The sequence below is a fragment of the Sabethes cyaneus genome, chromosome 3 (genome assembly GCF_943734655.1).
Source record: "Sabethes cyaneus chromosome 3, idSabCyanKW18_F2, whole genome shotgun sequence".
NCBI classification, from domain to species: Eukaryota; Metazoa; Arthropoda; class Insecta; order Diptera; family Culicidae; genus Sabethes; species Sabethes cyaneus.
Genome location: NC_071355.1, coordinates 223,562,331 through 223,587,325, shown reverse-complemented (window position 1 = coordinate 223,587,325; position 24,995 = coordinate 223,562,331). Strand labels below are relative to the sequence as shown.

Here is a 24,995-nt window from a genome sequence, read left to right as displayed (position 1 = left end):
AGCTTAGGGCAACTGCTCGAGCTGGGAGCATGCCCTGCACATGTAGGTGCAGGCCGTAAAACAGTCAAGCAATAAAATCCTCAAGATTGGTTTTTCGGAAATTGGATTCATATTGTAAAGCTGATGACCTATAGGAAAAAAGGGAATGGTTACAGAGCGCGGACAACGCACAATACAAGAAGAAGAAAAAAGAAAAAACACGGTGAACGTATTTTGAAATTCAACACCCGCTGTGGACTGCGCATCAATAAATTTGTTACCAATCGAAGCAGGATTTAAACGGAACGGAACTTACAGTCAATCATGTCTGCTTGGTAATAAATATCTTCACGGTGCTGCCATTGGCGCCAATGTCACCACCACATGTCAATCACCAAAGGAAAGTAATAAGGATCATATGGTCGAAATTTTTGATATGAAATAAACCGTAAACTTACATTACAATACGAATAATGTTTCGTTTACTCTACCTACGAAGCGAAAAATTAACTTTACATTGATAAACGAGATTAAAATGCTTATAATTTTAGCAAATAGTGATAGATTGTCCTAAGATCTCACAAACGTTGTTGAATATTGCTACCAGGCCCTTAATGAACGTCTGTGTCTCACATAAAGACTACATGAAGATTAGCTGCTTTGAAAAATTGAATCTTCTTAACTTCTGATTACGTAAAGTACTCAAGAGCAGGGATGCTCCGATCACTTTGACTCAATTTGGATTCATTTCACAGTATTGCCTCAGTCGTGCAAAATTTGACTATGTTATTTATGGAACATTTGTAGAACTAGTTATTATCTACAATTTTGCTGTATCTTTTGTATTTACGGTACTACAATGCTGCTAGCTCATTAGTAGCTCAGTAAACGTTTCGGGACCTACAGCTTGGGCCTACACTTGGGCATGTTCTCCACCACGGTCAGTAAGCCGTATGAATAAAACAGTTTACTTTGCTTTTCCCGTTTAAATCGTATGGGAGCATTTGCTCTAACTCTTTTATTCATACGGCCTATTTGGTACTGTGGATCTAGCTGTTTTTAGGCGCGCACTAGGGTTTTAAATTAGTTATTTTTATTGGCAACACCAGTTTTGTCAACCCTGGCATCGAGAATCACCCACAACCTCTTAATGGGGTTGAAGTCCGGGCTTTGTGGAGATCATTCCAGTGGTTTAATCCGAAAGGCCTGATCTTCTTGGCAGACCGCTTCGGGTATTTGTCCTGCAATGCTGAAATACGAACTTCTCTTCTAGACTCATCTGAATCAGCGAAAGCTCCGGACTTTCCAGGAGGAATCTACCGTTACCCCATCGAATTTCGCGAGGCTTCCCACTCCACCCCACGAAAAACACTACCAGACCAACACAATTCCTCCTCTAAGCTTCCCTGTGCTTTGGATGTGGCGCTACTGAAGCTACTCAACCGATCTGCTACACACGAATTTCCACCGCTAATTTCGTTTTCCCCAGTTCTAGGAACTTATCAGCATGCTGCATAGTAAACTTAAGCCGTTTGGCTTTGTTTGCTCTGCTGATAAAAGGGTGCTTTCGGGCAATTTTACCATTAATTCCCTGTGTTACGAGACGGGGACAAACAGCTCGACCAGAAACTGATAGCTAAAAATTTTCTGGGTCTCGCAGACCTTCGGGTTCTTCTTGACTTCGCACATGATCTCGTGAGTCCGTAATTTTTTTTTCCTTAACTTTTCGTCGCAAAAAGAATGCAGTATTTACATTTTTATAACCAGAATCCCGCTTTTGGGCCCAAAAACTGGTTCCGAAATTGGGCTTTCCGACGAAAAGTTAATGACTGCTAGTTTCGGGAGTGCTAGTTAGGGAAAAAAAAATTACGGACTCACAAGATCTAATTGGCTCATTTTGGTCGTACTCAGTTCATCGAATTGCAGGCGTAGAAATTGTATGTCTCGAAGTACACGTGGAGTGGCATTGAAATTGACTTGAGCGAGGATGTTTGGAGAGTCAAATTCGCCCACTAACACTTTCCTGATGAACAGAACTCATTCAATTTTTCTCCTATTTTCGGGGATTTCAATGTTGAGTAGGTTGCAGCGGTCTTGATACGGCGGAAGCACTAAAGGATCTCACCAGTGTAAAAATCTCAAAGCATACCGTAAGAATTTGGCTTGTACTGCTTCCAGGGCTTAAAAAGGGATCGCAAGTTGAATGTGACTGCCGTGAATGCGAACTTTCCGCATTCAAACTCCGATTTTTGAACGATCATTTGACCGTTTTTTTTAATCCAGTCAATCTGCCGCTTGCGCTGCTGCCGTCGTACAATTCATGCGGCATCTCAGCAAAAGCAAACAGTCGATCTCCCGTTTTGCTTTGCGCTTTGAGAATATAAACTGCAAACTGACTGGAAGCATACGGTGACGTATTTTTTCGTTTCTCTTTTTGTCTCCAAATCGGCTGCTCACATTAAAATTTGTCACCCAGACGTCGGTCCGACGCAAGCAATATATTCGTTTGTATTGGACGGAGTCCGACCGACTTCTTCCATGCACATGTAGTGGTTGTTTTTTTGTAGTATTGAATCATACGATTGTGCGGTTGCTTTTCGTAGCGTGGTGATTGCCAGTCATTTGACTGTTTTGCAGTCATTCGCTGCTCCAAACGGTAAAGGCAACTTGATCGAAACGAAAATGTCAAAAAGTTTTGGAAGCCGTTCGTTCTGCAGCGTGCAGTCGGCGTTTGACTGAGCAAAATGCCAGTTGTGTTATGCATAGCATTCGTATTCCACCTCTAAACGGACGGTGTGAACTTGAATGCGTGTTGGTGTGACTGCGGTAGAAAAAAAGGATCGGTCGAAGCCCTGACTGCTTCCAACCTGGAGGACCAAATTCCTGTGTAAGGGCTCTAATGGGGGGCTCTGTAGCCGCAAGGTTACCGAGTCTGCTTTGACAAGCGAATGGTCATGGGTTCGAATCTTACTTAGTAGAATCAGGCCATTCGATGGCAAAGTGACTTTAGCATGGGTTTATTCCCAGGCCCCTCACCAGCACCACCACCCTTCCTTCGTGCTAAATTCTATGTTATCCCGTTATGGCCTATTGACAGTGCAAAAATGAGGCCCTTATAGTTCAATGCACTAGTTAGCTGTTCCAGGGATGGCTATAATTGGGGACAGCGCTGTCATGTGGAACGAAGTGGGTAAAGTAGAGAAAAAGCATTGAAGGAAGGGTACTCAAATTACACACAAGCACGCATAAAATTCAATAAGCATATCGCTCACTCAATAGCGACTATAGCCAAAATAAATGCAGTGCGGGTTATACAACAAACACCCGGGCGATATCACAATAGATCTAACCATACTGGTCGCAGTGATGAGTCCATACAGGAAAAAAAGGGCTCTAAACTACAGCAGCATACTCTAAGATAGAACGCACAATAGAGAAGTACAGGGCACGTAAGCAATATGGATCTCTAAATTTTTTGGAGACCCTAAATATAAAGCTCAAATTTTGATTGGCTTTAGAGATTACATATGAGTAGTATTTCCGAAAATAGAGGCTCGTACTAGAAATACTCCGAAGTCAGAGGCAGAGGCTCATATAAGAAGTACTCTCAAGTCTTTGATTATATATACACGTTCCAAAGCTTCGTTGCTGATGCGGAAGTTCCATATAATAGGTTCTTTCTCCGGACTAAAATGGATGACCGAGCAGTTGCGCACGCTGATGGACAGCTCATTCTTTTGACACCAGTCCGCAAAAATGTCGAGTAGCTTTTGCCGTTCACAGCAGTCTGCGATAGTTTTGACCGGCACAAGCCTTTTAAGATCGTCAGCGTACAGTAATCTGGATCCTTGTGGTAGTAAAGCACAAACGTCGTTAAAAACAAAGGAAAACAATAGCGATTCGAGGTTGCTTCCTTGTGGCACACTAGAATGGTTACAAAACTCACTAGCGGAGAAATCACCTAGTTTTGCTGAAAGGCGACGATTAACCAGGTATGGTTATAACCAGTTTATAGAATTCGAAGGCGGCCTGCGTCGATTTGAAAACCATTTTTAAGGTTTCGTATGCAGTATGATGTACATTCCACTTGATTACTGATAGTAGATCGCCCAGGATAGAATTCATGCTGATCACAGGAAATGTGTCGCTTATTTGCATACATTAATTGCTTGCTCACAAGAATCTCAAGCAGTTTAAAACCAATGCTCAAGGAGGTAATTCCACTGTAATTGTTGGATGTGATCTAGTTGGTTGTGCAAAAAAATAACCATTATCAGCTTTTCTCCAAACAAGATTCGGCTGGTTATAATCACCAAACAGCAAATGTAGATCATGAATTTCAAGGGAATCTACAATACTTTGTACACTTTCAATATCTTGCTTAATGTAGCTTTGATAGTGCCCAATAAAAATGTCTTACTGCGGGAGAGGGGCCTGAATGACTGAACCCGTGAAACATACATATTTTTACTTGTAAAAATGTAAATTTACAAATACCGTAAGCAAGATACTCGGCAATCATCTAGTTCTTTATTTTTTATTTTTTTTTATTTTTTTATTTCACCATCTTCGACTACGTCGTACAGATTGTTTACTTAATAACTAATTTAAGCCTCGGATTCTACTACTAAACACATTTCTAGACAGAGTAAAATCGAACACATTACAAACATCGTTGAAGGAACGCAAGCAGACATTAAAACAATTATTCGCACCATAATTTGTTCTGTGGAATTGGATGGCCAATAACGGTGGATTCCGAAGCCGACGAGGAGGTACATTCCACGGTATCTGGTACAGGAGTTCCGGGCAATCCACATTGCCTGTTATTAGGTCGAATATAAATAGACGCTGCTGTTTGACGCGCCGGACTGCGAGTGTATCCAGGCTAATCAGTTGACAACGGTCTATGTAACTGGGAAGATTGACTGGATCATTCCACGGTAGCTGACGCAAGGCGAATCGCAAAAATTTTTTCTGAATTCGCTCAATCGCAAGGATCTGTGTTACGTGTGCAGGAGCCCAAACCGGGGAAGCATACTCCAAAATGCTGCGTACGAGAGAGCAATATAGCGTCTTGAGGCAATAAACGTCAGTGAATCCAGACGCATGGCGTCGCATAAAACCAAGCACGGTGTATGCTTTAGCAGTGACTCTACTTATATGCTCGTCGAACCTCAATTTAGAGTCAATAGTAACGCCTAGGTCGAGAATAGAGTTAACACGTTCCAGACAATCCGGTCCCATGCTGTATTGATGAAGAAAAACGGTGTTACGGCGACTGTATGATATTACCTTACACTTATTGCTGTTAACACGCATGCCGCATTCTACTCAAACTATTGATGTTGGTTATGCTCTTAAAAATTTTCAACTAAAATTAAAATCTTTGTTTTCTCACAGAAATTATTTAAGAAATTATTTAGCGCAACTCGGGTAATTCTCTTAAAAGACATTTTTTATTCACTTATAGTGATTTTAAGTTCCTGACACACCTTTGGCGGTTTTCATGGCTAACTTTCTAGGCTGAACCATCTATTTATTGGACTATGCAATACGCGTACTCTATTTTGGATATTTACGGTCCAATGAATCAAATCGAACCAAAATAACGTACGCACTGTGTAAAATAAGCGCATCGCCCTAATATTTGTAACAAAACTTAGAAGTTACCCACAACTGTCTGCACAACTGTTTGAGGCAGCGCTAGTAAATCGTAATAACTAGTGAAAAGTGATTATTAAAATGCCACAAACAAACTAATTATCCAAATATCTAGAGACATCAAGAGGGCTTTCGTTTGTCAAGGACTATTAGTTTGCTTTCTATTGGTACATTGCATTCTTCACGAAAGAAAGGATTTCGATGCTTGTTTCATATACACAAAAACGACGTGTATCATTTCTGAGCTTACACCTGGTGATTGGAAGAAAAATTATTATTTTCAGAAGTATACAATCGCTCATGAAAGTGTTATTTTATACTGAACCGTTCCGGAGCATGTATTACTTGGTAAATTATGAAAAATCACGCCAAAGATTCCGAAAGGATTCCAGCTAAAATAGTACTTTTATGAGCGATTTCGCTATAATTGCTATTGAGTGAGCGTTATTAATTTTTTATGCGTTCCTGTGTTCAGTTTTCACTTTAATGCTACCAGTACTATCTCTAATTATAGGCATCCCTGGTGAGCCTAACCAGTGCATTTAACTATATGAGTAGCCTGATTGACCTGATTTTACAAACATTCCCACGACTTGGTAGCGCTGTCACTACAACGACCTCCGTAGCCCAATTACGGCATTCCAAATTTCCAATTTCTTTTTGTAGTGTAGTTTTCCCATTGATTTCCATTTTCATAGCACTTGAACTCTCATTTGCAGAAGTTGGAAAATTCGCAGATTGAATATGTTTGTACACCGAGCAACGGCAAGCGATTTTATCAGTAGAAAACAGAGAAGCGAATGGTTCAATTTGTCTATAACTAATGAACCATATACATTCATGCTTCATAGAATCGCTACGAATATCGTATACAATGAAAAAGTGCAAAATAATACGTTCTTAAACAATTCTCTTTTCATCGTGATACTCTTTTGAATACTTTCCGGCGTCCCTGGGCATCCTATTTTCGCTAAATTGGCCGCATTCAATGTTTAATATTAAATTTTTGGACAAATCCCGATGTTCATAGGGCGACGAGACCACTCATTTAGCCACTCATTTAGCATCGAGGTACGACACTGGTCTAACAAATCAGACACCGCATGTTCGAATCTTGATAGGTAGAAGCTGTTAGAGTCGTTAGAGTGTTGAATCGTAGCACTAACCCCGCAATTGTGCTGTGCTTTTACAGCTGGTTTTGAGCTGGTTTGTTCCACCTGCCAGTGGAACAAAGAAACATAGTTATTGTTAAAAGTTCATTAACGAATTATCAAGAGAGACAAGAGATGAGCTAAGCGCTTTTTGAAACAGAACCACAAGAATACTGGGTCCCAAGAAGAATCTTGGGTCACTGGCCACCAATTTTCCAGGCTTCTCAAACGTTCGTAAAGCCCCTTTATCCTGGTCGAGCTATTTCACACGTTGGGCGCGTCGTTCCTGGTGCAGATAGGGTTGTTGACATAATCGGTTGTAACCGCACTATTGCCCGGCACTAGTACGTGTCTGATCCACTGTAGCCTCCTGATTTTCGCTAGGTTTACGAAGGAATTTCTCCAAAGCAGTGCCTGTAGCTAGTGATTCATCCGCTTCCGTCGCTCCTCGTTTGCAGTTTAAACCAAAAATTGTCCGCAGCAGGTTCCGCTCGACCACAGCCAAGGCATGCATGTTCGCCATGAATAGCGTTACGGTTTTAAGTCCATAAGGAACTAGTAGTCTAATACAGATTTATGGCCATATAGCTTCTATCATCCGCAATTTGCTAATTCTAATGTCGAAGTTGTCTGCGAATGCTAGGAGTTGGCTCCTCTTCCTTTCTAAGCCCCCTCGTCGAAACACCTTTCAAGGGTGACGTTAAATAGCATGTATAATAAGACGTTACCTTGTCCCAACCTTTACCACGTTTACCATCGGGATGCACATGAAACTCTTTCAATCCAACATTGCATTGGTCAGTGGCGTCAGTTTGTCCGGAAAACCGTATATCATCTGTCATAACTGGTCTCAATTATTGACTGCGTATGTCAAGTCGATAAATATGTGGTTCATGAGGCAGATTGCATAAATGTTCCCGATATTGCTGCCATTTTCCTAGCCATTGCATTCACGAATTATCATAGTGTCATTACTTTGGTTAGATTACGAACTATAAGGGTAGGGTAAGGGTAGGGAATGCACACCCATGAATGTGATAAAAGCGATGAAAAAAGAAGTTTATTGTATTGTAAAAAAAAATAAAGATTTTACAGCAGTACATAATTAAATACCAAAAGTTAAATTCGTTTCCGCTGGAATGCGAGTGACTGAGACAGAACAAATAACAGCAGTGTTGAAAATCATCAAAATAATTTTGATTATGAATTATTATTTTTCAAACCACAGTGAAAATTAATCGGTTGTTCTAAAAGATGCTTTTTTCAGTTCCCGTATCAGGCTTATCTCGATTTCTGGCTTTGATACAACAAACATTCCACTTCCGATCGTATCTCGAAAATCATAACAAACGCTTGCGTTCTCGCTCTCTCCCACACGATTCCAGCACTGAATTGAATGGAATTTGATTGGAGCGCCAGCCTGTCGCACGCAAAACTCTTGGAGCAAATCCCCAGTGTTAGAACCCTTCGGACGCCGGTATTTTACAGAGAAATACGGATTTTACCGGAACATTGATAATAGTTTACGTACCTGTTTCAATCGAAGTCGAAGCATCGGAATACAGCAAAATAAACACCAAAATAATAACACCAACACTCGCACTTGACGCGGCCATTTTCAATTCAATCGTAAAGCAAAGATTTTTGTCGATTTCTGATGACGGCTGTCAGCTCAGCTGTCATTGTACAGCGCAATGTTTTTTTCTTTTTTCCTTTGTTCTTCCCGTTCGCCGTTTTTAGCTCTTCGCTTATTTTGCTGTGAAATTTCTGAAGGGTATTTTGAAACCCCATCAGGTTCGCTTTTCTCTTGAAAAAATATTTAAAAGAATACAGAATAAATATGAATGCGTAATATAATTAAATGCGTTACACTAAATACTTGATTAAATTTTCTGGATTGTCATTGGGTAAACCACCCAACAATGCTTAACCCTTTATAAGGCAGTAGCAACTATATTGCCACAAACGAAAAATATTTGTTTTGCTTCTATAACAAATATTTTTCGTTGGCATAGTTGGCACTGCCTTATAACGGATTAAACCCTTTATATTTGAAAGAAACTTGCAATAAAAGAAATTTTAACATAATATATCAGTTTTCATTGAAAACCCTATAAGAAACAATGAATATAATTGTTATTAATTAAACACAGTATAGTTTTTCACATAACCGTTTATTGATACAGGTTTTATTACACTGGAATAGAAAAAAAATATGGAAGAATAAAATCAATTTTATTTTTAGTATCTTCCACTTTATCTGATTTTGCAAAAGCAGCCAAAAATGTTAGCAACAAATGCATATTTAATTTTTATCGTAGAAGCTACTCGGAAACCAAAGCACAGCTTTCAGACGGGTTTAATTGGCTTTCTAAGCGAATACCGTTTGCCAGACTCCCATATAAGTAAAACTGTTTCTTAGTAACCATTACAAAATAGATCTTAAATCATTTAAACTATTCAAAAACTGAAATGCTTTCCATCTGGTTCCCCCCCGACATCACTGTATTACTGGGGCAAATTAAGCAGAGTCGTTTGTCCGGCTGGCAAATAGGCAACACCTCGCGATCGGCTCATCTGATAGGCGATATCCTCTGCAGCTTCGATTCTTCGCAGCTCAACCAAACCGTCACCGCTCTCGCCAAAAGATTTGGCCAATAAAGCCGCTGCTTCGGCGTCTCCCTCTGCCGACACGATAGCGGCTTTCTTCATCTGTTCGGCCTTCTCGACCATGAAACGGGCCTTTTCTGCTTCCTGCTGGGCAACCTGTTTCATTTCTACCGCTTGGGTAAACTCCTTGCCGAAGGTCAAATGAGTAATGGAAATGTCGTCTAGAATAACGCCGAACTGTGCAGCACGTTCGGTGAGATCGTCCGAAACCTTCTGCGAAACCATTTCTCGCTGCGTGATCAACTCGCCGGCATCGAACTGAGCTACGACCGCTTTCAACACTTCCGTGGTAATTGAAGGCAATACTCGTTCGTCGTAATCTTGACCCAGAATGGTATAAATCTTTGGCAATTGATCCGGTACCGGGCGGAACAAAATACGCAATGTGATGTTTACGTTTTGAAGGTCCTTACTGCCGGTCACAACTGGAACATTTCTTGGTTGGGATCGAATATCGAAGATAATTGGTCGTTGCACCCATGGCACAAAAAAGTGTGTACCTTCTCCGGAGACCTGCTGCTTGACACCAGTGAATCGATCGAATATCACTGCCCGGTGACCACCATCCACTACAATAAAAAATAACAAGATGTGATTTAACTGGTAAAGAGATATCAGTAGAGCAGCAGACCATTATATAACGCTGAATTCACCACACCTCCAACGACCGCAACACCCAATCCAATCTGACCGATTCTGTTCAGAAATTGTGTAGCCATCTTTTTTTAATTGCTGAAAACGTGAATAGTGAACATTTAAATTAATTTCGACTGAACACACAAATATTTCATCAGTAAATTCAATGGTTGAAGAGGTTAGGTTTTCCGAAGTAAGCGAAACTTTCAGTGATTCTGTTTGCATTTTAAATTGAAATACTTCTACATTAATGACAACCTTACCTGTTGATATATATCATTCGAGATGGGAAAAAACAGTAGTTATTTTAACAAATACGCGGCCGGCTTTACGAAATTTGCGTAACAATGAAACGTGAATTCACGAACAACCAACAGCAGTGACAGGATTTTTTTTATTATGATAAAAGCATGAAAGTTTCATCTGACAGAATGAATCAGGGTTGGTTGCACACCCGGAAAATTTTCAAAGTAAAGCTAAACTAGAGTGACTATATACAGAGTGGCGACAAGTCATCCCAAATGTATGCAATGCGGCTTTTCCAAGGTTTTTCTTTCTCTTTCCTGCATACGCGTTGGATAGGTCGTCTGCTCGATTGGAATGACACTGACAGATAATTATCATTCCAATTTTGACATTGTCGCCACTCTGTATATAGTCACTCTAAGCTAAACGGGCAAATTGGCAACTTGAGAAAAAGAGAAAAATATCAGCACATTCATTTACAATATCGTGTAAATTATGTAAAATCCACCTCGAATTTTGCTTTCTTTTACGATTTAGCATATTATTCAAATAAATTATCAATACAGTACCGCCCCGCTAATCCGACAAATTTATAGCCGGATTAGCGAATTTTGACTCGATAATCCGACAGTCAAACTGACGTCAGCGTGAGTTTGAAATGTGGTTTTGTTTACATCCATACTTATACAACTCCGGAAATTTTTGAAAATATTTGTCGTAAGTACGCAATAACTATGTTTTATACTCGGTAATACTCAATTTCGTCAACAAAATACTTTAAAATTCTTACTTAGTGTCGAAATAAGCGCAAGCACATCAGTCTATTGAGAATAGCAATGAAAATATTATAGCCATGGCAAAAGTGAACGTAGTTAGAAGCAGTGCCATTCTGATTTTAACGGAGACGCCAAACGAAGGTAGGGTTCGATTGAAAGAAGTCAAGTACAATACGTTTTAATTCGGAATTTTCCGGATTAGCGAGATCCGGACTATCGAGTCGTCGGATTATTGGGTGTCGGATTAGCGGGGGGATACTGTATACCCTTTTGCATGTGTTATGCGACCTTTTGAATACTAAAGCCAAAATTTATATAAATTTGTTGTTCAGGTTTAAGAAAAACAAACGTTTTGAAAACGAATCAAATGTGCACAAATTGTACCGTCTGGATTGTAGAAGATATGAAATTTGTTTACCAATTCCGACTACAGCTTCATGACTATATGAGCCATACTGCCAAAGTTGTTAAGCTCTTGCTGGACACGTATTACGTTTTGTTTTTTGCTTTTTTTCAATTTGCCCGGTCAACTTAACAGTCTATATTGTGTATGACGCTTGATTATTTTAAATGTGCACTCATTCGTATTACCGGGGTTCAGATTGAAAAATTGTTCAACAGAACGTCATTCCAACGGGGGTTTGCAGTACATAGTTCTTGAGATAATTTAAATATTGTGCTTTGCAGCTGTACCTGGATTAATCCATCAGATTATTTTCTCTAATGCCAATGTATATGACAAAACAAAACAGCAACATTGCAGTTGTTACTCTTTCTCTTTCTCACTCACAGCATTCGCATTGTAGCACTTTTTGTGCCAGTCGCACTTTTAGACTGCGGTGTCCAGTAAGGTGCAAAAAGTGCACCCCATCGACATCTCTATATCGAGCTGCAGTAAACGTCAGCGACAGCATGTCCGGGGCTCAAAATTTGACAGCGGGCCCAAATCAGACTGCTGGCAGTTGCGTGAAACGGAGTGCTGAATTGCTATCTCATTTTCGCACACACGAGATGGTTGCGTCGAGAACATGGTTGTCTGCCATGGGCTTGAAAAAGTGGGATATTTTCTAAACAAAACTTCCTTCACCGTTTTGCGTAGGCTCTCAGGTAAATTGAAGTTTTTCTCTTTTCTGTGTAACCATTTTATTTGCGAATCAAATTCAACCCTGATGGGTATGTAATCATTGATGATTATTGTCAAAAATGGAAATATTTTGCGTCATCGAAAATAGAGCAGAATTATGTGAAGAAAAGTCATAATTTTCGTTTTAAAATGGATTTAATTCAGAACTACGAGCAGCAATATGCCGTGCTGACGGCGGAGATCACCGCTCAGATTGGCCGTATTGGTACGACTCTTGGAGGTTCGTATATAGGTTTGCAATCGAAAAAAATATGTTAACCTGACGGTCTATTCGATTTTCCTGTACAGGTGAACGCAACAAACTCATCGCCGATATCGATCGGCAGCTAGAGGAATCACAAGAACTGCTAGAGCAAATAGGTTTGGAAATTCGGGACATTCCACAAGCATCACGGGCTGGATATACCTCTCGACTCAACTGCTACCAAGCAGAATGGAAACGTTTGCAGCAGGAATTCAACAATGCTAAAACGACTCGAGCTCAGCGCGGTGCAGCAGGATACGATTCGTCAGTGGATGAATTTGACGAAATTGGCATTCAAGAGGATCAGAAACGTCGACTGCTGGACAATACCGAACGATTGGAAAGGACAGGAAACTACCTAAAAGATGGATACCGCGTCGTGTTGGAAACCGAACAAATCGGAACCCAAGTGCTACAGGATTTAAATGATCAACGCGAAACGATTAATCATGCCAGGGCAAGGGTGAGTAGAGCAATTATTTCAAATTGCCAATTTTAAATAGAAAAATCGTTAATTTTCCAGCTACGTGAAACGGATGCCAATCTTGGACGGTCATCGCGACTACTCAATTCAATGATACTTCGAGCGCTTAGAGACAAGATTGTGCTAATCGGGGTAGTAGTTGCAATTTGCCTTGTATTATTCCTAAGTATCTACTTTTCCATCTCGTCAGAGTAGAGTCGGTTAAAAAGCTAGATAAATTCCGCATAAATTTTTAAAGCTTTATGAAAACTGAAAGTTTATACTATGTCCCTGTTTGTTTGAGTATTTTTAGATTTAGTTTTTAACTGTATAATAATCTGTTTAAAAAAAGTGTGAGACGTATTTAAAATATGAATAAGTAAAGATCACTTTCGTGTATCCTAATATAGCAAACATAAATAAACATTCCACAAAGTTATAAACACATTTATTTATAAAGTCCTGTGAATATTTTTTTTATTTCTCTGTTAGGCGTCAAATCTTTTATTAGTGATAAAAGAAACTCAATTTAGCATTAGATTTATTTTGTATTTTCCTGCAAACTTTCTACGAATAATCAGTACTAAGTAAAAACTACTTCAATGACTTATCATTTATTTATATTTTTAGTGACATTGCCTCAGCAATGGATAAGATGAGTTTTATTTGTAGTTATGATATATGAAGCTTCATTACATTCCTATTTATTTTCATGCAATAAGCATAGTTTTGGTATTAAAAATTTAGCGGTACAATATAAATTATTTTTGTGATTGATTAATGCAAAGTTATGTTTCAGAACCATTGACTTAAGTTTAGACGTCTTGCCTTTCGTTAGTACATCTCGTACCCCGACGAATGTATGGCACTCTATTTGTCGAACTACATATTTTAATTGGGAAAGTGCTTGCTTTAAATCAAGCAAAGCAAATCTAATCAAAATTCTCCGTCTTCAAAAGGTATCAAATGCTCACTCGGACGGCTGTCTTATCAAATATCGGCGTCGCAGATTATACACGTATGAAAAGTGCCCTGTCTAGGGCACGAAATACTAGCAAAGACAAGACGGTTCTCCTATCTCCTCCGGCGGTTCGATTTTAAAGCCATGTTGCTCTAGTGCTTGCAGTTCCAAACGCGACCGATTCGATTCCACCAGAGTGTTCGCAATATCCTGAAACATTTCTTCTAGCCCGTCGCCCGTTTTGCATGATGTTTTATAAGTCGCACTGATCAGGCTATGGCATTGTTCACAAAACGATTCCATATCCTCGTCAGTTACTTCCGGATCACCAGTTTGCTCTAGATCTACCTTGTTGCCAACGAGAAAAATCTTGGCATTCTCCGCGTATGTCACTACATCCAGCATATGCTGAGATAAGGAGTGGAACGATGCGGGATTATCGAGCGCAAACACCAACAGGGCGGCTTCCGCAAATTTGTAATAGCTAGAGGTTACTGAGGCGACCCGTTCCATGCCACCGGTATCCCAAAGTTGAAGCTACAAAAAGTTATTTTTGATTTCATAAGTTCGTTTTTAATAACAGTCAAAAACCTTAACGTTCCGCTCTCCTACGGCGAAATTCCGATCGAAATGGTCTAGCCCCAGCGTGGACTTTCTATCGGTTGCGGTTACGAACGTATTAGTGGCAAAGCGCCGAAATATCGAACTCTTCCCCACTCCGTATTCACCGCAAAGTATAATTTTCTGCTCGGGAATGCGCACCGAGGCCATCGGAGTAATACCGGAAAAATCCACCGTGTTCGCACTTGTCAATCAAATCCTGCGGCCAAAAAATATAAATGTATTTGCAGCGCTGCAACAAAATAAATGAAAAGTAAAGCATTCGTTTTGATTAAAAAGCTATCTATTTTCTACAATACCTAATTTATTCCTTCGTCTGGGACCGTCTAAAACTGTTTTATGAGTTTTATGTACTGTTTTGCACCTTTCGCACTGATTTAATTAATTGCATGATCTGACAGTTCGTTGTTTTGTTTTTTCCTCGCGCACACGGTAAAGGCAAAATAGCTCAAACGAGATGAAAACACGCAAAAAGAAACTTGCGTTTTGCAAGGCTCCCAGATTCCTCATCTTATGTTACATTTTAGTCGAAAATCCCCAGAATCAGGAAGAATTTCTTATCCACATTTTCGTGTACGTAATGGAGACTTGTGGGTACAACCTTCGGCAAATATTAACATGCCTTTGGCAACTTCATTCGCATCAAGTTGACATTTCCACCCTTGATAGTTGTTGTAGAACTACCAAGCGGATGTAAGCTGAGTTGCCAAAAGCAAATAAACATTTTTGAAAATTGTACCCACCAGCCGTCATTAGACGCGCGAAAAAGTGGATATGTAGTTTGACAGCCACACCACTCCCGGTTTTTACAGCTGGTTACAGGTTACAGCTAACCTACACTCTTAAATGATTCTACCTGTAAATTGGTCGGATTTAGTTAAAGTTAGGTTGAAACTACTCAAAATGCCCTTAAAGTGTACAAACTCAGATTTTGAGTAGTTTTTCAACCAAAAAATTGGTAGTAGGAACTTAAAATTGCGTTATTTGTCATAGAATTCAATTATCGGTAGCAAGTAGCCAAAATTGGTTGAAATTTTTACCCAAAGTTTGAGTTTGTACACTTTAAGGGCATTTTGAGTAGTTTCAACCTAGCTTTAACTAAATCCGACCTATTTACAGGTAGAATCATTTAAGAGTGTAGGTTGGACTAGAGTGACTACATACACAGTGGCGACATGTCATCCCAAAAGTATGCAATGGGTTAGAGTGACTATATACAGAGTGGCGACAAGTCATCCCAAATGTATGCAATGCGGTTTTTTCAAGGCTTTTCTTTCTCTTTCCTGCATACGCGTTGGATAGGTCGTCTGCTCGATTGGAATGACACTGACAGATAATTATCATTCCAATTTTGACATTGTCGCCACTCTGTATATAGTCACTCTACAATGGGTATTTTCTTTCTCTTTCCTGCATACGCGTTGGATTGGTCGTCTGCTCGTTTGGAATGACACTGACAGATAATTATCATTCCAATTTTGACATTGTCGCCACTCTATATATAGACACTCTAGGTTGGACCTAAGCTAAAACCAAGGCTAAAACTAAAACGTTTTACGGGAACTTTTTAGACGACGGCACGACGGCGGAAAATTATGATTTTTGGCCTTGTTTTTGGCCAAAATTATTTTTTAGTTTTAAGTTGATTCTAGATCATATTTGTTACAGAAGAAGTGATTTAAACTTATAAGAATTCATATTTAGAGTAATTTGTGGAAAAATGATTAAATGTTTCCGATATAAATATTTGTTTGACAACAGAATCTTTCTCGCGGGGATTCTCCCATTTTCTCATTGAAACTCTCTCTTCTGGTACTAAATAAATTTAGTAACAAAGATAATCAAATTTGTTGAGAGTACTTGAAATTTTATAGACTTGCTAAAAATATGACAATTTAAAAAAAAAATTTTTTTCGGAAAACGTCAAATTGTAGCAAACTTTTAATTCGTGTTTTGATATAACATACGTCGAGCCACGCGTCGAGCTTTCAGACGCACTGTAAGAAACTGCGGCGACAAGAGGCGACAAGAGTTTTTTTTTTATTAAAGTTTATGAAAATTTCATTTTAATTATATTGTCCATTTTATTGCTCCTTAGACTTTCAGGCTTTTATTCATAAACGTCAGAATATTTTCGCACACGCATTGTTGTCATTGATATGCAATCACTGTTATTTTCAGAGTTGCCAATAAATGTTTACAATGAGAATTAAGACAATCGGAAGGCCATTCGATCCAACTGAAGTGTATTTTTCGGGAAGCGTTTATAAGTTTTCGTTCATCGTAAATGTAAAATTTTGATTGAAATATGATGAAGTGCAGTTACGGCGAAGCACCAGGAGCGGAAATCCTGAAAAAGCTGTTTATCTGTTTGTCTGGCACGTAATAAGAGAAAATATATATTGGGATATATTGGGCATAATGGCAACATTGGTCACCTTAAACAGCTGTCGATAAACAGAAAACATTCATTTAAAAATATTCATGTAGATGAAAATTTGTTTGATAAATAAATATTATAGAATGGCTGATATAATTGATGCAGTGAAACATCGACGAGCTTCAGAAAACACCATGTATCATGTGATGTACGGGTATTATTTTTTAGGAATCAATCGAGCTACGCTGTCCTTGTTATACGGAAAACACAAAACTACGATTTCCAACTGGATTCAAACATATGAACGATGTGGAACCTTAGAGCGGAAACAGCATGACGTAATTGCACGCAAATTTAATTACGAAAAACGGATGTGGCTGGTGGATTTATATAGACGCCGTCCACTGTTATATTTGAATGAAGCCAGAATTGCTTTCGAAGAACACTTCAAAATAAGTATTTCTGCTTCATCAGTCTGTCGAATCCTTCATAGCGAAGGCTTCACCTGGAAATGTTTGGAACGTAGAGCAATTCAAATTCGGCAGGATGATATATACAGATTTTCCTTCGAACTGAACAATTTAAACTGGGATTATTTTAATTTAGTGTTTTTAGACGAAGTTTCGTTTGATAACCGGGGTATGATGCGTTCTCATGGATATTCTTTAAAGGGCAAAAAGTTAGTTTGCAAAGGAGAATTCATTCGGAAGCCCAGAGTCTCTTGCCTATGTATGATAGGACAGCAAGGGTTGCTAGAATGTTCGTACACTGAAGGTACTTTCACTCGAATGGTATTTTTCCAACATTGCAAACAATTTGCTCTTAGAAGTAATGTCGAAACATACCCCGGTTATCATTCAATATGGATTTTGGATGGAGCACGCATTCACTGCGACGAAAAAATCGTTGGATACTTCCGTTCATTAGGCGTATTCCCAATTTTTCTGCCGGCATATGCGCCTTTCTATAATCCGATTGAAATTATGTTTGGAATTGTTAAGAGAAGGATGAAACAGTATTACAAAGAGAATAGTACCGAAGATTTAAAAATTATGATAGCTCAAGTAATGCAATCATTCTCTAAATATAATATGGCTAAATTGTTTAGAAAATGCGGCTATATTCCTGGCGGTAAATTTGACCCAACAATTGCAACTCACGAGGAAATGATCAACGTTACTCAAAAAGACAATTAAATATTTTTTCGACCGTTTATAATAAACAAGTAGAGGATAACATATAACGTGACTGGCGTTTCTGAACTATTACATTACAAAGCGTAATTTCAAAAAGAATTATGAAAAGTGGTTAATAAAACGTTTCAATATGGTCAACATCTTCAGTGTCTGTGATTTCCATGCTCAACGTTTTGCCTTGTTGGTCTTCTTGCACATTTGTAGATGACTCCATTGCATTGATTAGGTTTTCACTGAGCTTGTCCCTTATCTCTAAAGCCTCTAAACGATGTTTTACAATGTTCATCGTCCCGCGAAGATGTTCAAAACTCGTATCTAGTACATCAAAAGCCTGTCGAAGGGATGTGATTTCCTCATGAAAACTATTATTCACACTGTGCGCTACATTCAATTCTCGTTTAATAGCACTGATTCGAGGTCCTTCCTTGGCACGAAACAAATGAGACAAATGTTGAGGAGGATAGTTTTTCATAGTTTCTCTGAGATGAGCGGGAGCATTCAAAATACTGTTTGCCCAGAATGACCAGGCCATTCCATGTCCTTCCAAGTGATTACCGTGAGTCGATCTAAGATTATCAGATAATTCAAATACGGCTTGAGTCAATGCTGCTCCGGATCTGTCCTTTTCGGCTGGATCAATCAACACATCCTTGACTGAATTCCAAACTGCTCGACTACTTATTGAGAGCGAATAAATATGCAAGTATAAAGAAATTTCTTTGTCCCTCCAGCTCTGCAAAAGATTGTTATTTTCATTACTCAGCTTGTCTAGAGTGTAGTTTCGCCGACCAGATTGGAATAGCACGAACTTGTGAAATTCGCTTTCAATTGGCACTTCGTTGGAGCTCCATGATGGACTAGATGTCCCATCAACATTCGGCACGAACAGTATCTCACGAGCTAAATGTCCTTTAGATAAATTCCAAACTTTGTGCAAAAACTCAGTATTGCTTCCTGCTGACAGTTCCCATCGAGCAACGTAAGTTCCAGATGACTGTCCTTTAAATTGCCGTTTGTAAACCAGCAACGTAACAAAGAATAAATCATCGCGACTGTTTGCTTCATTGCTTGCGCCACTGCATTCTAACGGATTTACTTCGATATCTATGGACGGCAGATTTTCCGAGTTCGCGATCTCGTCCTCCAGTTCCTCTAAATCGTAGTCGACAAACGCTGCGTCGCCAACGGATTCATTGTCGTCTCCGTGCTGATTTTCGTTGTCCATTTTTTCTCTAAGTTCACGAAATCTAAAGTGAAACGAATATTAACGTTGACAAAAGTAAACAAACATCTGTCACTTCAAGTGGGAAATCTAATTACAGAAGTCACCCGATAAATGCAATCGATAATTTTTATAATTTAATCGCAACTTGTTTATAACGATTTGTTAATCGCTTTTTTGTACTGGTATTTTTGATTTACACACCTGGCATAATTATTTGTGGTATTTGATAACGAAAAATATCTAATATTGATGTTTGAGCATTGCAAGCACCGACAAAGTAAAAAAGAAGTTGTTGATTACAAATTATAATTATCCTAGGCGTACTGTACTAATGAAAAACCCGGTGTGAGAATATTTTGGTGTGACAAATTTATTTGACTGTGAGTCTATTGAGGGGAGAAATGCGCAATAACTAGTCTATGGCGCACCGAGTTTAAATTGATTTTCATTCCATATTTTAATAGACTAAGATATCAGTTTCAAAATGATATATAGAGCTTGCTAAGCCCAGTGTAAAAGGCTACAAAAACTTCACTCAAACGTATGTTTTTTTACCGGGGCTGGGAAAAACAAAAACAAACGTGTAAAAATCAGAGGGGTTGTGTACAAGACACGACCGCATATATAGGTGACGCAGGACTACGTAAGTCTCTTTGTAGTGATAGTGGCATGTACAGTGGACCCCCGTTCGTTTGAACGATTCCTCATGCAAACTAACGGGGTTACTTTTTAATTTGAACAACTGGTAACCCGAAATATGCTGAAACCTGTGTGAACTGGCCGCCCTGCTCTTTGTTATTGTTTTGGTGGTTTGTTTTAGTTGGCAGTTGCAAGTGCGAATATTGCATTTTCCGATCGGATTTCTCTCTTAATCGTTAGGAAAACGAAATGTGAAACCGATTAAACACGCTAGGTCAGTACAAACGAATCGTGTTTATGTGCATTGTCTGCATAAACAAATGATGTCATGTTGAGAATGACATTTGAACCATTTTTAATTTGCACGTCGTGCAAACCAACGGGGTTCAAATTAAAAAGTGTTCAGATTAAAAATGGTCAAACGAACGGGGGTCCACGGTATTCATGCTTGTAATCATTCGATTCTTCATGTATACATGCTATATGCAATATATATACATACTACATGCGTTGTATGTAACATTTATCAAAGTAGTAACATTGCATACGTTCAATTCTCAAAAGATTGTGCATTTGAAAACAATTTAACAAAATCAAGAACGCAAACTATTGCTTTTCTGCTACCTTACTGAAATTAAAGATTGTTTTTATTATCCATGGTTTCCCACGTTGAAAGGATTTTACCAATTCAATCCTATTTTATCAACAGCACATCTTTCCACTACACTTCTAATGAAACGGCAAGCATGCGTATTCATACAGAGTCGTATTATAACCGAACACTACAGCTGTAGCACATTTTTCCAACACAGATATCAAGTTCGCCGAGGTTTAATCGACACGCAGTAAAGAATTTGCGATCTGTTGGGATAACGAACTTGTGTCATTTTTACTGGCACACTTCCCTAACACAGACATCAGATTGGACTAGGTTTAATCGCGTTCGTAAGAAATCTGTTGGCACGAAGGGGCTTTGTCACTCTCTCTGGCGTACTTCCCAAGCAAGGACATCAAAATGGTCTAGGTTGAACCGCGGTGTTAAGAAATCCTGTTGAAATGAGGAAACTTTGTCACTTGTTTTGGCTTACTTCCCAAGCACAGATATCAAATTGATATAGGTTTAGATCATCGTAAAGAATCTTTCAACCAATCACGAAGCGAGAATTCTGGTAAAACATAGGTTCATTATTTTCAATTTTTCAATAGTTCAACATCAAGAATCCGTACTTTTCTTCATTTGGGTCAATTCTTAGAAGATTTTCCGATCGATTGGTGTAAGAATATTGAAAATCGATCGGAAAACCGCTGAGCTATTAGTGCTCAAAACCTTTCATTTTTCGTGACGCTCTCATTTTTCGATTTTTTGGAATGACACCCTATCTCAAAACTTGCCGTAAGACGTAGTCCTACGTCAAAATCAAAGTAAAATCTAACAACAGCAACAACGAATCGCGCGTCGATGCGTGCGTGCGGCAAACGTCAGCAAGCTCAATAACAATAATATTTACATTCGCGATAACTATTTAATTTTTGACTTTTTAAAAATGACTTATATTTCAAACTTTTGAAATGAGCAACTTTGACGGCTTATTTCTACATGATATTTTTTTTCTATCAAAATTTTATTCGCGAATCATAAAAATATATAGACAATTTACTACAAAAGCCCGTTTAAGTATGTGCTAAAATGTGAAATTTTACATTCGGCAATTTTGGCCGCTACTTAATATACTTAATATGATGGTGCCCTTCTTATGTGGACGGACCGTTCTGGGTATTGCGATTATTATCTAAAATTTTTCTTTCGTATAGGTTTAGTTGTGCGCCTAACAGTTGCGCGCAGCTCTGTTCTGGTTGCTCGCAGTCAAAGTATCTCTTCTACACTCACACGAAATCTCGTAAGAAACTGTCAACGGAAGAGTGATGAGAAAAGCAACAATATTTCTCTCTCGCTCATCAGCTGAATGCTAGGGTAGCTTGCTTCGTGTTTGTCCGTTCAACATGGACAAATTTTTTACAAACGCAATCAGCATTTAAATTTTATCATTTTCGGTTAGCGTAAGACATTGTAACTATGTTGTTTGTAAGTCTGTACGTAATAGAACAAAACAAATGTTATCTAAGCAAAGAATAAGAGCATAAACATAGAAAATTTACACGTGCTTACACTGTCAATAATACATGATTTACCTTTGCGCACAACTATTGTGCATTTACTTGATCGATGGATTCCACCCCATCGACATCTCTATATCGAGCTGCAGTAAACGTCAGCGACAGCATGTCCGGGGCTCAAAATTTGACAGCGGGCCCAAATCAGACTGCTGGCAGTTGCGTGAAACGGAGTGCTGAATTGCTATCTCATTTTCGCACACACGAGATGGTTGCGTCGAGAACATGGTTGTCTGCCATGGGCTTGATGGATTCCGAGGGAAGTTCAGTTACTGTTTCAAACGTTCCAAAGGTAAAAAAATGACTAAATTGGCAACACAGTTCTTAATGTTTTATCGTTTTATCGCCATAACTGGCAACACAGGCTCATTACGTTTCTGTCGCAACCTTGATCGTGACTTCGTGTTAATCATACAAAAGCATTAAACAAATTAAATTAAATTTTCGAATACGAACGTTATTGCTTTGTTATTGCTTGTTTGGATAATGAAGGATAAACTACACTTTATTCACTATGAAATTTCGGCAAACCGGCGTTGAAAATACAAATTCATTTCATGCTGAATTTCATTCCGTTTCTTCTGATAGAACGGTAATTCCTAGGTTTATTTACTTTGCTCGATTGGTTCCAATAATGAAACAGCGATGATGACACAATTTGACATTTTATCTGTCAAAAGCTAAAAACGACCCTTTTTACGACCGTTCAGAAACACGACTGTTTCAACCGTCGTGTCTAGTAAGGGAATGCGCGCACAATATATGAAGCTGAAAAACGAAATATTTTCTCGGGAAGCACAATATTTTATACAGTTTCAACCCCGCTATTAGCCAATGTGGTTTAAAAAGGTGTGGAAGAAGAAGACGCTTGATGGTATTAGTAACGAAAAATCAGGAAACGACGTCAAACTACAAAAACAAACTGTGCCGAACAATGGGGTTTGTTTTTAGAGTTTGACGTCACGTGACGTTATCTCTATTAGCCAGGTGTGTGAAATTGTCAAAATTTTGCGGACTAAACATCCATAAACGGCGACAACTTGGAACCAGTCAGTATACCGAAAATAACAGCTAATATTAGTTAAATTATAGTTAAAAGGCCGTGTTTAACTGCTTTCTAAATAGTTTCAGTAGTCTTAAAATGAATAAACCTTTAAGTAGGCACCAGAACCAAAAGTACCAAAACCAATGGCTGGGACATGGACAATGTATGTAGTTTGACAGCCACACCACCCCGCTGCTATTAGCAACATATGACAACCCGGAAACGTTTTTATTTATTCTCCTGAAAATCTTTTTTTCTTGGTTTGTTCTTCAGAAGTCGGGTTGGAACTAACCCATGGTTAAAAAACAAAAATGCTAATACTGCACATGGGTTAAAAAAGTTTGGCAACACTGAAAAGCGGATTTTCGTTTCATTTGCGTTTCTGCACTTCCGTTAAAACGTCAAGCGATAGTTTATTTCTTTTTTACCGTCACTTTAGTTTTGGATAGACACATTTTGTGGAGGTTAGCTAACATATTCTTAAATTATTAGTATTTATACCAGAAATATGTTAAAAATCGTTCGTACGTGTCACTGATATTTTTCCGCGTAGCGTGAAACCTGGTTTTTGCCTCGGATCTGCTGTGTTTATTATTTGATCGGTTCGCTCATTCTTAACCATTTCCGGCGCAATATATACTGTTTTGAGCTAGTCCGATAAAGCTGAACTATAGAATACATCGTATCTTGACACGTCTAACGATCTAGTGCGCTCAATACTTCGAAAAAAATGGATCTAATTATTTGTTTTTCGATTACAGCTAACTCAAAATGGTGCAACGATTAACATTGCGACGGCGTTTGTCGTACAATACCAAGTCTAACAAGAGACGTGTGTAAGTATTAAGTGTTATACTCACTAGTTAAATGTGGCACAATGATTGCTACCATCAAAATATTCTAGAATTTCGGTGATATTTTGATGCTACTATTTGTGCTAAAACAATATATCCGTTTGCCTGTTGGTATCGGTCATCGATTGCTAACACTTCTATAGGATATTACAACTAACCCGTAATAACTGAGCAATACTCTGGAGCTTGAAAATGTTGCGCATAGTTTTTGCTACCATTGATTAACGTTTTTCGTTAGCTTCTCAATGCTACAATCTATGCAATAGTAAATAATACATTCTTTTGCCTGTTGATTGTTTTCGGCTGTGAACTTTCAGCACTTCTATTGAATGTTACATCAAAAAATAAGAGATATTGGAATTAGAACTCTGTTATAACACCACTTTTTCATTGTAGCGTTCGCACCCCAGGAGGTCGGCTTGTGTATCTGTACGTAAAGAAGCAGCGTACGGTACCGAAATGCGGCCAATGCAAAGAAAAGCTAAGCGGAATTAAGCCATCCCGCCCAAGTGAGCGTCCGAGAATGTGTCGCCGGCTGAAAACCGTCACCCGTACCTTTGGCGGAGTTCTCTGCCATCGCTGTCTGCGCGAACGGATCATCCGTGCATTCCTGATCGACGAACAGAAGGTCGTCAAGGTTCTGAAGGCTCAGCAACTCGGCAAACCGATTAGCAAGCCTCCGAAGATACCGAAGGCACCGGCCACGACCGCAGCCAAGAGCAAGTGAACTGTTCGATCGACTAGCTTGAGCCAAGTTGGAGTGTATGCCGTGTAATCTATAAGAAATATTTCAAACAAGCTGTTTAATAAAACTCGAACGGTCGAGAAACAAAGGCACACAGTGTGATCCCATAATCCGAAAGTTCGCGTATGTGGAAGCGGATTTGACGTAAGGGTTGGAAATTCGGATGTTATGTTTTGTATAACGT

The 24,995-nt window shown here is 39.0% G+C and overlaps 5 protein-coding genes across 5 annotated transcripts; 2 read left to right on the top strand and 3 right to left on the bottom strand.

Annotated features, from left to right (window-relative positions):
• Positions 1-8,955: 8,955 nt before the first annotated feature.
• On the bottom strand, positions 8,956-10,475 carry LOC128742299 (protein l(2)37Cc). The gene is made up of 3 exons (XM_053838628.1): positions 10,364-10,475; positions 10,096-10,196; positions 8,956-10,033 (listed from the first exon to the last, which is right to left on the bottom strand). The coding sequence occupies exons 2-3, from the start codon at positions 10,181-10,183 to the stop codon at positions 9,303-9,305; spliced, it is 819 nt and encodes a 272-aa protein (XP_053694603.1). The 5' UTR covers positions 10,184-10,196; positions 10,364-10,475; the 3' UTR covers positions 8,956-9,302.
• Positions 10,476-12,354: 1,879 nt separating this feature from the next.
• Positions 12,355-13,410, top strand: LOC128743291 (vesicle transport through interaction with t-SNAREs homolog 1A). Its single transcript, XM_053839841.1, has 3 exons — positions 12,355-12,486; positions 12,555-12,973; positions 13,034-13,410. Exons 1-3 carry the CDS (start codon positions 12,396-12,398, stop codon positions 13,187-13,189), a joined length of 666 nt encoding a protein of 221 aa, XP_053695816.1. The 5' UTR covers positions 12,355-12,395; the 3' UTR covers positions 13,190-13,410.
• A 173-nt stretch (positions 13,411-13,583) lies between these two features.
• LOC128743045 (uncharacterized) lies at positions 13,584-14,936 on the bottom strand. Its single transcript, XM_053839555.1, has 3 exons — positions 14,855-14,936; positions 14,526-14,787; positions 13,584-14,471 (listed from the first exon to the last, which is right to left on the bottom strand). Exons 2-3 carry the CDS (start codon positions 14,703-14,705, stop codon positions 14,025-14,027), a joined length of 627 nt encoding a protein of 208 aa, XP_053695530.1. The 5' UTR covers positions 14,706-14,787; positions 14,855-14,936; the 3' UTR covers positions 13,584-14,024.
• A 3,307-nt stretch (positions 14,937-18,243) lies between these two features.
• On the bottom strand, positions 18,244-19,356 carry LOC128740787 (uncharacterized). The gene has a single exon (XM_053836353.1). It carries the CDS (start codon positions 19,354-19,356, stop codon positions 18,244-18,246), a length of 1,113 nt encoding a protein of 370 aa, XP_053692328.1.
• A 4,263-nt stretch (positions 19,357-23,619) lies between these two features.
• Positions 23,620-24,897, top strand: LOC128744345 (60S ribosomal protein L34). The gene is made up of 3 exons (XM_053841266.1): positions 23,620-23,676; positions 23,974-24,048; positions 24,463-24,897. The coding sequence occupies exons 2-3, from the start codon at positions 23,984-23,986 to the stop codon at positions 24,791-24,793; spliced, it is 396 nt and encodes a 131-aa protein (XP_053697241.1). The 5' UTR covers positions 23,620-23,676; positions 23,974-23,983; the 3' UTR covers positions 24,794-24,897.
• Positions 24,898-24,995: the final 98 nt, after the last annotated feature.

What these genes read in the sequence shown, in the direction of transcription:
- LOC128742299 (XM_053838628.1), bottom strand. Translation starts at nt 10,183, where the DNA reads ATGGCTACACAATTTCTGAACAGAATCGGTCAGATTGGATTGGGTGTT. An exon ending in GAATTCAGCGTTATATAATG is followed by an intron (nt 10,034 to 10,095) that starts GTCTGCTGCTCT and finishes TTTTTATTGTAG; the next exon opens with TGGATGGTGGTCACCGGGCA.
- LOC128740787 (XM_053836353.1), bottom strand. Translation starts at nt 19,356, where the DNA reads ATGGACAACGAAAATCAGCACGGAGACGACAATGAATCCGTTGGCGAC.
- LOC128743291 (XM_053839841.1), top strand. Translation starts at nt 12,396, where the DNA reads ATGGATTTAATTCAGAACTACGAGCAGCAATATGCCGTGCTGACGGCG. An exon ending in TATTGGTACGACTCTTGGAG is followed by an intron (nt 12,487 to 12,554) that starts GTTCGTATATAG and finishes TTTCCTGTACAG; the next exon opens with GTGAACGCAACAAACTCATC. An exon ending in TTAATCATGCCAGGGCAAGG is followed by an intron (nt 12,974 to 13,033) that starts GTGAGTAGAGCA and finishes TTAATTTTCCAG; the next exon opens with CTACGTGAAACGGATGCCAA.
- LOC128743045 (XM_053839555.1), bottom strand. Translation starts at nt 14,705, where the DNA reads ATGGCCTCGGTGCGCATTCCCGAGCAGAAAATTATACTTTGCGGTGAA. An exon ending in TAGGAGAGCGGAACGTTAAG is followed by an intron (nt 14,472 to 14,525) that starts GTTTTTGACTGT and finishes AACTTTTTGTAG; the next exon opens with CTTCAACTTTGGGATACCGG.
- LOC128744345 (XM_053841266.1), top strand. Translation starts at nt 23,984, where the DNA reads ATGGTGCAACGATTAACATTGCGACGGCGTTTGTCGTACAATACCAAG. An exon ending in AAGTCTAACAAGAGACGTGT is followed by an intron (nt 24,049 to 24,462) that starts GTAAGTATTAAG and finishes TTTTCATTGTAG; the next exon opens with CGTTCGCACCCCAGGAGGTC.